At 54.1% G+C, this 12,990-nt stretch overlaps 1 protein-coding gene across 6 annotated transcripts in view; it reads right to left on the bottom strand.

The window, feature by feature from the left end:
- The window catches only part of EFCAB8 (EF-hand calcium binding domain 8), a gene marked incomplete at its 5' end in the record, with an annotated part of 60,003 nt that overhangs the window by 29,318 nt on the left and 17,695 nt on the right, over positions 1-12,990 (bottom strand). For 4 of the 6 annotated variants that reach the window (XM_082745923.1, XM_082745925.1, XM_082745927.1 and 1 more), the window contains 6 exons: positions 2,551-2,708; positions 5,076-5,149; positions 7,513-7,637; positions 8,159-8,243; positions 8,449-8,554; positions 11,693-11,828. In XM_082745923.1, the coding sequence (XP_082602049.1) occupies positions 2,551-2,708; positions 5,076-5,149; positions 7,513-7,637; positions 8,159-8,243; positions 8,449-8,554; positions 11,693-11,828 (684 nt within the window). The remainder of the gene's footprint in view (positions 1-2,550; positions 2,709-5,075; positions 5,150-7,512; positions 7,638-8,158; positions 8,244-8,448; positions 8,555-11,692; positions 11,829-12,990) is intronic. The other 2 variants (XM_082745926.1, XM_082745928.1) reach the window with 2 other exon arrangements.

The raw sequence follows: 12,990 nt of genomic DNA, 5'->3' as shown, positions 1-12,990 counted from the left end.
ACAGGTGGCTTTGACAGGGTAGCTGAAGGAGACCCGTCTGCAGAAGGCCGCTGTGCAGAGAAGGGACCAGAATTTCAGAGGGGACACAGGGAAGAAGGCCATGGCAGTAGTTCAGATGGCTTCGACTCAGTGGTAGGAGCAGAAGTGAGAGAAGAGGGGGAAGGCAGGGGAGACACTGTGGGTCAGTCCACACACCCAGCACAGGCTCCTTCCAACTCCATGAGGGTCCTCCGCCCAGATGCACTGCTGGCGGCAAGCCCCTGAAGAATCCAGCTTGGGCAGGCTGCCAGGGAGCCCAGCTCTCGGGCCCACGGCGCCTCGAAGGCTGAGGCTGACTCTGGAGGCAGAGTTTGGGAGTGACAACGCCAGACCCCACCTGTGGAGGCCATGCCCTAAGAGGTCCTTGCAGGGAACTGAAGACCAGCAAGCAGGCAATGGTGCCACCTGCTAGCGAGCCTGAAGGGTCTGGGCGCTCTCATGTGTGTGAATACAGTCTCCAACCTGTCCCCAAAGTCCATCTCAAATCCCTCCACCTCATCTCCACTGGCCGATTTCAGGCCTGAATTATTACAATGGTGCCATCCCTGGAGTCCCCATCTCCACAGCTGCCCACCGCTTGCCACAGAGCAGCCAGAAGAATATTCCCACACATCAGACCACACCGTTCCTGTGCTCAAAACCTGAGCACTTGTTTATATCTCTTACCAGATAACTGTAAAAAGATATGTTAGAGATGACCGGAGGGAGATTAACTTGGACTAGGTACTAGTGATATTAAAATGTTACAGTATCTTCTGTGTGTTTAAAATTTTCAGTGACGAAAATGTTTTAAAAAATAAAAACAAAGAAAAAAAAAGGGCATACCAGGCAGAAAGGAATGATTCAAAGGCCCTGGGGCAGAAACATGCCTGAACCACAAGGGGGCCACAAGGGGGCTGGAGTAGCCAGGCAGCAGGGACAGACCACGGAAATGTTCATCGCCAGGATAGGGTGACCCTGTGATGTCCACCTGCCACTGAGAACCAATAAGCAAATAAAAGAAGCTGAATAAAACACGTATCACAGACACAAGGTAATACTACCACCAAAGCAGAGCGATGAGCCTCTGTTACAAATCGGCTCCAAGCAAAATCCCACCATAGCACCTCACTCAAGGCCCAGAAGTCACAACTGAAGCTTCCCCACAGTATCTGGCCTTCTCTGGGGCCCCTCCTCCACCCAGCAGCTGGTCCCAGGGCTGGGGTGGGGATGTACATAGGGGGCTCTGGCTTACAAGACACTGGAGGTACAGTGAGGCCTGAGGCAAGTCCCCTGCTCAAACGTCTCAGGTTTCCAATCTGTAAAATGAGGAGCTGGACCAAATTAGCCCTACCATCCCAGGATCAAATTTCGTTCTGGAAAACAACCAGGACAGGAAGGGACAGGCAGAGATGGGGCCTAAGTGGCCCTCAGCCTTCCCGCTGTGCCTCACCCAGCTGCTCCCCCAACACAGGCCTTCAATCTCCTGCTGCTCCCCCAAGAAGATGTGATTCATGGTTCAACCTGCCCAGGAACAAAATATCACAGACCTGAAGGGTCCACGGGATAAAGACCTGCGGCAGGAGGAAAACAGCAGAGGCAAGAGGGAAAAAAAAATCCCTCAGGAGCAAATACCTACCGTAAAATGCACAGTGAAAGATACACATGAGGGGCGCCTGGGGGGCTCAGCTGGCTGAGCATCAGACTCTCGATTTTGGCTCAGGTCGTGATCTCGAGGTTGTGAGATCAAGCCCCGCATCTGGCGCAGAGGCTGCTTAAGAGTCTCCCACACCCTCTGCCCTTCCCTACCCTCCCTCTCTCTAAAAAATTAAATAAATAAAAATTTAAAAATAATTTTTAAAACAGGTACAGAGAAAGCAATAGAAGTGAGACATTTGAGAACGGAGTGAGACAGTGGGGATTGGGCGAGGGAAGGATTGAGGCTTTATTTATAATGTTTTACTTTTTTACAGGGTCAACCTATGTATGTACACTTACTAGTGTGAGTAATCACTGATCAGGGAGGGGGGGAAGCGAGAAATCTAAAATCCACTCTGAGCTAGTGGAACCTGGAATAAAGGAAAGAGATTAGAACCATCTCCAAAGACTAAGTGCTGCCACTTAACGACCACACAGCACGAAGAGCAGTCAGCCCTGGGATGAGGGAGAGAAGCCCCACGGCCACTGCCTTCTACAGACGAGGACCCTGAGTGAGGGGCACAGAGGTAAAGCAGCTCACATTCATTCCTCCATTCAGAAAAAACTCTTCTGACTGCTTACACTATGTGCCAGCTTCTGTGAGTTTTACATATAAATCGATGGATAAAAGAAGCTTGTTTTATGATTAAAACCACACTCCATAAAAGTTCTTATAACCCAGTGAGATCCACCAGATGCTCCTGTCCTGGGGGCAGGCCCACTCTCAGCAGGGAGGGCCACGGGCAGCTGAGGTGAAGCCAGACCTCCCACACACTGTCACATCCTCCCCCATCTGGCCATCCCCACTCCAGCCTAGGGAGAGGTGCTCCTTACTTGGGGTTCTCTTGGGCTTTGGATGGCAACACAGTCAGCACCAGAGAGGACTTCTCAATGGCCGAGCAAGAGGCCACCATGTTCAGCTGGGGAATGAACTTGATCTGTTGGCACCAGTTGGGATGGAGAGCCTGGGAAGAGAATGACAGCAGGAGGGGCTGGCAGGGCCAGGAGATCAGGATCTCTAATGCTCTCTAATGATGGCAGCTCTGACATGGTGACAGGGCTCCCTCGTCCCCCCCGCCCATCCTCCCTCCTAACCTAGTCCTGGGCCATCCCCTGTCAGTGAGACAGGTGAAAAGCTCCCACGTCTGCTACCATGGGAACTCTTGATTATAACCTAGAGGACAGGTGAGGTCAGGTCCATATGACAGCACAGTCTGTCACCCCATCCCACACAGAAGAAAGCATGGATTGGAGGCAGCCCACCCCGTAGTCCCTCTTCTCCACAGGGAGCCCTGACCCACCACAGCCCTCCGTGTTTCAGGACATGACTCGGAGTGTGTGCAAATGTTATCTGAGCAACAAGAAGCTGAGACCCAGGAGTCCCCGGGGTGGCCTGACAGCACAGGCCCCGAATTCTCGAGCTCCGGTTCCATGGTTTGGCCCCATGCTTGGTCTCCCAATCCGGGGATTCTCCTCTTCAGGACAAGGAGGAGAGGGTTGTCGGGCCCTGAGCGAGGTTCTGCAGGCACTGCCTCGCCGAGTATGTCTCACAGGGAAGGCACAGGACGGAACACGGGACACTCAGCAACTGGGGTGGAAAACCAAGCCCAAGATGAGATCCCACAGAAGATGGAGAAGAAGGTATTCGTGAGTGACTCTCCCCGAGAGGATCTCTGGGAGACCCTAAGTGCCTATCCTTAGGAGCTGCCAATCCCATGAGAGTGACAGGACTAGAAAGCAATGAGCGGACAACACAAAGTTGGGAGGTGTTACCCTGTGACAGTGGGATTGGAAGTAAGAATGTATATTTGGGCTTCCTGCCTATTTCTGACACAAAGCTCCTAAAACCCCTGGAATTTCCTAAGTGATGAGACTGAGGTGTCTTAATATTTGTAACAAACTTCTTTCAGCCATGCCTGAGTTTACATTAATGGGGTGACTTTGGAAAGCCCCTAAGGATGGGGACTCATGGCCAGGGGAACCAACCATGAGATTGGAGGACTGGAACTTTCAGTCCCACCACCCCCTCCCCCCCGGGTCCCTGGGGAGAGGACAGGCATACAGGTTGAATTGACTGCCAATGGCCAATGATGTAATCAATCATATCTATGTAAGGAAACTCCATAAAAACCCAGAGAGCCTCTGGGCTGGTGAGCTTGTGAAGGTGGGGGGTGAGCCTTGCCCAGAGAGGGCAGGGAAACTCTGTTTCCCCTTCCCCATACCTTTCTCTACACATCTCTTCCCTCTGGCTATTCCTGAGTTGTATCCTTTTATAATAAACCAGTGATCTAGTAAGTAAAATGTTTCTCTGAGTTTTGCAAGCGACTCTAGCAAATAAATCGAACCCAAAGACAGGGTCATGGGAAGCTCAGATTTATAACTGATCCGAAGAACAGGGAACAACCTGTACTTGTGACTGGACTCTGAGGGTTGGGGGGCAGTCTTTTGGGACTGAGCCTCTGTGGTCGATAATTGGCAGCACTTAGTCTTTGGAGATGGTTCTAAATTTCTTTCTTTTATTCCAGGTTCCACTATCCCAGAGTGGATTTTAGCCTAGGATCTGATGCTATCTCCCAAAAGATAGTGTCAGAACTGAGTTGAACAGTAGGTCACCCAGCTGAGGTCCAAGAATTGCATGGAAGTGTGGGAAAAACACATTGTCACTGGTGTCAGAATCCTGTAAGTATTGTGGTGTGAAGGGATATAGGCAGGGGCAGGCATGGGGCTGGTCCAGGTTGGCTGGTGAGGGCCCCAAAGGAAGCAGAGAAAGGGGTATATAGGAACCTAGGGAAGAGGACAGAGTGTGACAAGACCCTGAAATGGAAAAGGCTTGGGGTGTTCAGAGAACAGCAAGGTTGCCTGTGTTTCTGCAGCAGAGTAAATGAGAAGAAGAGACGGGACAGGCAAGATGGGAAACAGGCCAGGGGCCAAGTCACCTCATGCTCTGATGGGCACAGTAAGCCCCTGAGATTTTGTCCAAACACGATGAGAAACTATGGAGGGATTTTGAACAAGGGAATGACATGGCTATTTTAGCTCCGAATTCCTCTGGCTGCCGAATGGCATAAAGCAGTGCATGGAGTAAGGAAGTACAGACAATCTAGAAGCCACTGCAGCCACCCAGGAGACAGAGAGATGTTGTCTGCCAGGGCCAGGCTTGAGCAACAGAGGTGATGAGAGGGACAAGTCCCACCCACGAGCCATAGGATCCAATAGCTGTCTCCACCTGCTCCCGGTGACCAAGCCCCAAGGCCTAAGACTGAACTGAGGCGGAAAATCTACTTTCTGTATTGATTTTTGAGTGGTGCGTGTGTCCAAATAATTACCATGGTAATGGGCCAAGGAAAGATACAGCATACCTTCAGCTGGTAACTCCTGTACAAGGGGGACTTTTCATTTAGTAGCTTCCGCGCTGAAACTTTGGTCCATTGATCTGATAGGAGAGAAAAACCAAGATCCACGTCACCAGCCTCCTGCCTCCACCAGACCAGCAAAACCCCAGAGGACACCTTGAGCTGTTCTGCAATTCCTGTATATCTCCATCAAGCTTTCCCATGTTCTGGTGGGTTTGGTGGGGGGTGAAGTCAGCCCCCAGAACACAGACCCAGGCAGATAAACAGGGCTGCCCAGAGCCAGCCCCACTTCTCGGGCTCTTCCCTCTCCACACTGCTATCTACACAAGGTGATTCTCATTCAGGGAGCTCCAGCTCTGCTGGACTAGAGAACCATTTGGGACCACAGGCTCTACTCTTTCTGGAAAGGATCATTTGGAAGTTTACCATCATGCTTCAAACGACATGCTCCACCTTGTCCAGCAAACACAAGTTCCAAGGAGAAGCGGCCAGCAAGTGTGCCAGAGTGACCGCCCTAAGCACAGCCTGGCCCTCGAGGCGTTAAAAGTCTCCCGGCCTCTGAAACCTCCCATGGCCAATGGCCAGGCTAGAAGCCTCCAGGGAAAGCCCCCTGGCACAAGCAGGAAGGCCGGACACAGAGAGATGGAGCCGGCGGTGACAGGGGCAAGCCTGGGTCTACCTGCAGAGCAGGGTTTAAGCAGGTGGGTCAGAAGGACTGTGACAATCTGGGCTCAAGTCTGAAAGAAACTCCCAGGTAAAATGGAGAAAAGGGAGGGGGACCTAGGGGCTTACACCACGCATTTTACTCCTGCAAAGTCCCCAGCCCCGTCTGGCAAGGGAGTCCCCAGGGGTGGAGTGATGCTGAACGTGGGGGGGCCCCTGCGAGGGCGCGGGAGGGAGGAAGCTTAGCCACCCGCTGCAGTGCAAGTGTGTCTGCCCCTCTGCCTCTCCCGTGAGGCTGGGAGGGCCCCAAGAGGTCAGGGGAGGAAGTCACCAGGCCCTTACTGCGGCCTCACACTGCCTGCTCTCCTTCCACCTTACCGAAAAGCCATGAACTGATCTGCTCATCCTGTTTAATAACAGAGGGCTTAAGCAACTGGCTCCAGATCCCACAGAGCTGGGCTGTCCAACTCCTCCCAAGTCAACACACCGGGGGGCCCACCATCGTGTGTGACGAGCCTTCAGGCAGCATGGGGTGGGGAGGGACTTCTTCCCACACTCCAGCTTCATCTGTACCTGCTCTGATCTCCCAACACGTAGCTCAAAGACCACTGCAACCTGCCACGCCAGTCCCCAGGGTGGCACAGCCTGCCCCCATTTGGCTAGGGCAGGGCAGGGCGGGCATGGGACAGGACAGAGGGGGGGCGGCTGCTGATGAGGTAGGAGTGGGGCTGGCCCAGCCCCCTGCTGTATCCCAGGCAAGGTCCATTTCCCATCTGACCAGTGGGGGGCGAAGGGGGGGGGTGCTCTGTGGAGCTGGGCTGGAGGTGTCACCAGGGCCTGGGAGCCCTTGGAGAGCATCCTGCTCTGAAACTGCCTGGAAGCCCAAGGGGCTTCCTAGATGGAAGGGGAGTAGGTGTCCCTGTGGGCTGGAGCCTCTGATGGCTCAGGGCCTCCTCTAGATGGATGTGAAGCAAGCTGGAGGCCTGACACTGTGCACCAAAGGCTCTAACCCGGACAGAGTCCCGCTCAGCCGAGTCCCCGATGGCCCCAGGCCCAGAGCGGGGATATAGTGCCCTTGGCAGGGCAGCCCCGAACAGCAACCTGCAGTGGTCATTTTGGGGTACAGCCCAGCCAGAGGTTAAGGTTCAGATGCTGGGGCAGACTGCCTGCTTCAGGCCACTCATCCTGTGGGCCTGTGCAAGTGCTTCACCCCAAAAGCACACCTCCTCCTCCCTTAACAGACTAACAGCAGCGCTCCCTGCTGGCAGTGGGCAGGGGGACCATAGGTGGCCACGCACCCAGAGCAGGCAGCTCACAGCCACCTGGAGCCCGCAGGACTTTCTGTCCCCCTCCCACCCCCCCCCAAACAAAGGCTGCTCCCAGCCAAGGAGAGCAGAACCCTCCTCCCCACCACAGAGAAAGGTCGCACTGTCACCCCAAGACCCAGAGGGGGTGAGTGGCCTCCCCAGCATCACGCTGTTAGTACAGGCTCAGTTTCGCTGGGATGAGCCCAGTCCTGCGGCCACTCCCCTTGCCCTCCCCTGTGCAAGCTCCTGCCTTCTCAGAGACTGCCCTTCTCCTCCCTCAGCCCCCTCTGGCTCCTGGTGTCCCCTCATCACCCCTGTCCCACAGGCCACCTTGAGCTGAGCACATGGCCTGAGCTTCAGAGAAGCCGGGGCTCCTGAGCTGGGAGGCAGGAGAGAGAAGAGCTCCTCAGGGCAGGGCTGGGCCATCTCCCCCCACAACTTCCCGTCGTCCAATTCCCCAGCAGCTCAGCTACCCCATTTGGAGGTCCTGGGGAGGATTCGGGGGTTGAACAACCCGTGGGTCACATTGTCAGAGGTGAAGATGATGATGTTGCCTTTGGTGTCCCCGTAGCAAAACACACCTCTGTGATAGTCAGACCTGAGGGGAGGTGGAGACAGAAGAGGCTGGGTTGGGCCCACCAGCTGCGACCCTCCTCCACCCTCCCAGTGACCTTCCTCCACTTGGGAGCAAAAGCAGTTCCCACACAACTTTCCAGCCTTGCCCTCAATAGCTGATATACATGGGCCCAGACCCAGAGCATCGGTGAACCAGGTCCAAAAGGAATCATAATTTTCTTTTAAAACCCAAACGAATGAGTCCCTGGTCCTCCAGATGCTCATCATCCACCCACCCCTACTGATGAACCTTGACATTCCCAGAGTCCTCGACCTTGGCAGGACACACCTCTGCTAGGATTCGATGGCTGACTTGTTCAGGGAATGGGAAAAAGAGGGCGGATGACTGAGTGACCCCTCAGGAGGGACAGCTTGGTGAAAAGTACACAGGCACACAGAGTGGGAATCCTTCCAGGCCTGCTTTGAGAGAGGCTTTCTGGGAGTCCCAACCCTCCTGAGTGATGCGGCCACCAGGACAGTGCACCAGCCTCCCTGGAGACTCACCAGTAGTCCATGGCCAGGACACAGCTGTCCAGATCAACGAAGGTGAAGGCCCGGACACAGCTATGGTTGCTAATATCAAAGAACTCTGGGGAAGAGACAGAAGGGGAGGCATGCGTGGAACCCAAGCCCCAGTCCCCAGCCTTGGGGTTCTCTAGTGACAACATGCAGCATCGGCTTACCAGCTGCAGCACCCCATACCCACAGTCAGCTTGGTGACAGGCCTCTCCAAGTGTAAATGCATGGCCCCTCCAATGGCCGAGAGCAGACCTGGGGAGCCATCAGGGACTCACCTATCTTCTGATCAGTAGATGCAACCGCGATCAGGTTCAAGTTGTAGAGACACACCATGTCGATGACCCACATCTCCAGGTTATAGAGCTGCTGGATCTGGTTAAGCTGGCCAGAGGAAGGGCAGAGGAGATCTGAGCTGGGGAGGCTTGCCCAGCAGGGCAGACTAGATACACGGTATCCTGCGAACCCTCTCCTGCCATCCCAAGCCCTAGCTGTAAACCTGTTATGGAGCCCAGTGCTCCCACCAACTACTAATGGGAACTTGAAATTTCCTGATTTTGAGTCTCGGTTTCCACATCTATAAAGTGGGCTTAAAGAACACCCATCCTGGGATGCCTGGGTGGCTCAGTTGGTTAAGTGGCTGCCTTCGGCTCAGGTCATGATCCCGGCGTCCTGGGATCGAGTCCTGAATCAGGCTCCTTGCTCAGCAGGGAGCCTGCTTCTCCCTCTGCCTCTGCCTGCCATTCTGTCTGCCTGTGCTCGCTCTCTCTCCCTCTCTCTGACAAATAAATAAAATCTTTAAAAAAAAAAAAAAAAAAAGAACACCCGTCCTCACCACCTCTTTTTAGATCCATTTGACACACTCATCAAAGTTTTAAGTATTTTTTTAAGATTTTATTTATTTACTGGAGAGAGAAAACTAATAGGAGAGGGGTTGCAGAGGGAGAAGCAGGCTCCCCACATGGGGGCCCTGAGATCATGACTTGAACTAAAGTCAGACACTGAACTGACTGAGCCACCCAGGTGCCCCACAGGTCAAAGTTTTAAATGTGCATAGTTTGTAATCCCAAGATCTGTTTCCACCCCACAGTCATGGATGTGTTCCCACGTGCTCATGGAGAAGTGTGTACGAGGTCAGGCCCTGTGACAGCAACAGGCCATGACTGCTTGCAAAGGACAGTGGATACAAATCCACAGCACAGGACACCCCCCACCCCGAAACTACAAACAAGGGAAGTGTGCACCTGGAATCGATTATGAAATGGAAAAGCAAGGAGGAAAGCAGCACCATCATGTGCAACCATGTGCATATTTAAATAGAAAGGGGTGGGGGACATGCATACAGTCTAACCATAGAAGACCACCCCAAAACTGGTCATAGCAGTTGAGTTGCCTCCCGTGAGAGAATCCAGGTCTGGGAGAGGGATACTGACTTTGCATGGAATGTCCCTCTGCCTCTCTGACTCTCTCCCTCATGCTGGTTTTACTGAGATATAATGGACATAGAACATTATATTAGTTTTTGCTTGTTTTGTCTGAATCTTATTTATCATCTGCGGATGTCACCTGGTTCAAGGGGTTTATGAACAAGAAGTCATCCTGCCAGGTCATGAGGTGCCCTTCCGCGCTCCTCTGCCAGCACTGCATGACAGCCCTTCAGATGGAATCTGAGTGGGCATCCCAGGTGGGGGACCCCACACACAAAGGCATGTCAGCAGGGAAAAGAGGTGGCCAGCCCGACAGGCCCAGGGCCAGAGAGGATGAGAGAGGAGTTCGGGGTGACCAGCTAAGGAGCTTGTATATTACTCCCTGAATGAGGCCATAGACTGGGATTGAAGAAAGCAGGGGGAGCACCATGTGAAACAGAAGGGAGGCGGGCCTTCCGGCCACTTTTCTGGGTGGGTATGCTGAAGGGTCAGCAAAGGCAGGGGCAGGGAGGGGACCGTTGCATCAAAACTCAGACATACTGAGAACACAGAAGCCGCTGCTGGGGGCTGGGCAGTGAGGACAATGGGCCAGGACCCCCGGCCACCGACACACAGCAGAAGGGATGGGAATGCCCATCATCTCCTGAAGCCCCGGGCCCTAGGGAGCTTCGGTGATGTGTTCAAGGCTGCACAGTTGGGAAGTGAAGCCCAGCTCCCCTCCTTGCAAACTGCACGGTTTTCCATCCACATGACCATGGCATGCAGTGGGTGGTCATGGAAGGCCCATGCTGGATCACCCATGCCAACATCTTCTTGCCCAAGCAGCCCCTCAAGGAGGAATGCCAGGCCTTCTGGGGAGCCTCCCTCTGCCCCTCTCAACCCTCCCAGACGTGGCCTCTGAGGGGTGCTGTAGTGACCAAGTAGCAGCCATAACCAACAGTATGTAGCTCAGGCTGTAATGTGCCCCCCTAACACACACACCAAAACAAACACAATGAGAAAAAGAGAGCAGAAGGTGCCAGAAACCCTAGCCTCGGGAACTTGGGTGCTAGTCCACCTTGGTTCTGGGCTACCAAATACACCTGAGAGAGTCACCGGACCTCCACAGACCTGTGCTGCCTCCCTAGGCAACTGAGAAGGGACCAGACAGAACCCTCCAGCCCCACAGGACACCCCCTGATGCATCTGTGAAACACTGCTGTTTCACAGGCTTATGAAAGCCTTCCTGCTGCTGACAGCCTTCTCAGTAAGCCTTCCTTCCCTGGGGAGCTGCACCTCCCTCATTTGCTGGACGATTCTGGCCTGGCGACATGAAGTGCACAGCCCGTTTTCCTGAGTATTGTCTCACTTTACTGCACTTGGCCAGGAGCATTGATAGCACAGACAATGATGATGTCAGCTTATATTTGTCTGATACTCACTATGAGCCTTGCCCTACTCTGAGTACCATCCGGGTATTATGTCATTAAATCCTCCCAGCAGCCTGAGGGGGTCATGATGACCCCATTTGACAGACTTAGAAACTGAGGCACAGAGGGATATATACTAACTGTCCAAGGTCACAGAGCTAAAAGGTGGCAGTGTCGGGTTCTAACAAGAACTCCAGAGCCCAGACTCCCAACCATTGTGATTTTCTGCCTGGTCCAGGTGAAGGATTCGAATCAGCAGCACCTGGTGATGGAGTGGTTGTGACAGGGAGAGGAGAGGGGGCTGATCTCTAACACAGGAACCTTAGTGGGTGATGACACCACTCCGCGAGATGGGGCCCAGGAGAAGTCACCTCCCTGGTGACCAGGGAGGGCTAGAGCGACATTCTGTTCGGACAAATTGGGTATAAGTTTTCTGTTGGGTATCCAAGTAGAATGGACACCCAGATGTCGTCCTGCTTACAGAAGACAAAGGGTCTTCAGTTCACTGAGGGTCCCAGTCCCACAGTGAAGCCAGAACTTGGCCCCCGGAGCAGTGAATGCAGTCACTTATACCATGAACCCCATGCCTGAACGCACTCTGAGTCGGGGTCACCTTCCCTATCGGGGTACAAAGGCAAAGGCTCTCCAACCACCTCCTGTGTGCTCCACGGGTGGGCCCTCCTCACCCTAAAGGAGTTAAGCAGCGAGTAGCCCTCAGACCAGATCTGCAAGATCCCATCCTTGGTGACAGTCAGAAGATGCCCTGTCCTCTTGAACCGCTGCATTAAAAACTGCACCTTCACAATCTCACATCCATGGTTCCTGTGGAAGGTGACCGGGAGAGAGAAGGACTCAAACAAAAACAGAAGGAAGAGGAGGAAGGAGAAAGCAAACAAGGGGGGGCTCCCCTCACGGGCACGCACACCCAACCCGTGACTCTGCCAGGAGGGCGTTAGCTATTATCAGCGGTGGCCGGAAGGCAAGGAGACCCGAGGAGGCTGCTGATACGAGATAGGGTTGCACCAGCGGCGGGCTTCTCCTGTCACACAGCCAGTCAGCTTCCTCGTGATGCGACAGGATCAGGGGAGGCAAAGAATGGAGGTCTTCTGCAAACCTTCTTTTTTGAGAAAAATGCTCTACAGGAGGCGAGTGGAGGGGAGCGTGCCCCTGAAACTTTCATAACAGGTTCTGGCAACTCGGGGTAGAGAAGGGAGTATAGCCCAAGCACAAGATAAAAGTGGACAAGGGACAATGTATCCCACAGAACCCCGTGTACCTGACTCCTCCTCTCCAAGGCCAGGACCCGAGCCCAGCAAAGGGCTCCCATGGCAGGCCTGGCCTCGCGGAATGCCACCACCCAGCCCTCCAGCAGGCTACAGGGATGTCGTCTTTCCTGCCCCACGCTGGCTAAGCTGGCAGGCTTAGCTGGCCACTGACAGGAGCTTCATTTTGACCCCCGGACACAGCACAGCACGCACTCACCCACCTGGTGTTCCCACATCTCCAGGCGCCAGCAGGCAGATAATGCTACTCACCTCAAAGGGACCCAGGGAATAAGATTTTGCCTGGAGTTTTGTCCTGACTCTGTGCAGAATTCAAACTAGAACCTAAGCACCTCCATCCCTACTCTAGCCAGAGCCCTTTCCAAATGTCCTTGTGGACACCATGTGACCTGCGGCTGAAGGCTACCCCACACTGCTGTGAAATTCCACCACCCAAGCAGTTCGAGAGAGTGAAGGTGTGTCTGGACACAGCTCCTTTCTCACCCACCACCACTACCATCCCCGCCCCTCACCCCTGCAGCCCACAGTGCTGCCTGGTCTGCCCTCAAGCATCACTCCCAGGGCCACCTGTCACATCAGGGCCATGTGACCCTCAGGGGTCTACATGACAGGTGAGAGCCAGGGGAAGTGAGAGGAGCCCTCTGGAGGTGTTACCCTACAGGGACAGGGACAGCACCTCCACCTGCCAAGACTGCAGCAGT

The sequence above is a fragment of the Mustela nivalis genome (assembly GCF_964662115.1).
Source record: "Mustela nivalis genome assembly, chromosome: 8".
Classification (NCBI taxonomy): Eukaryota; Metazoa; Chordata; class Mammalia; order Carnivora; family Mustelidae; genus Mustela; species Mustela nivalis.
The sequence above is the reverse complement of the archived record's forward strand: the minus strand, read 5'-3'. Positions and strand labels throughout refer to the sequence as shown.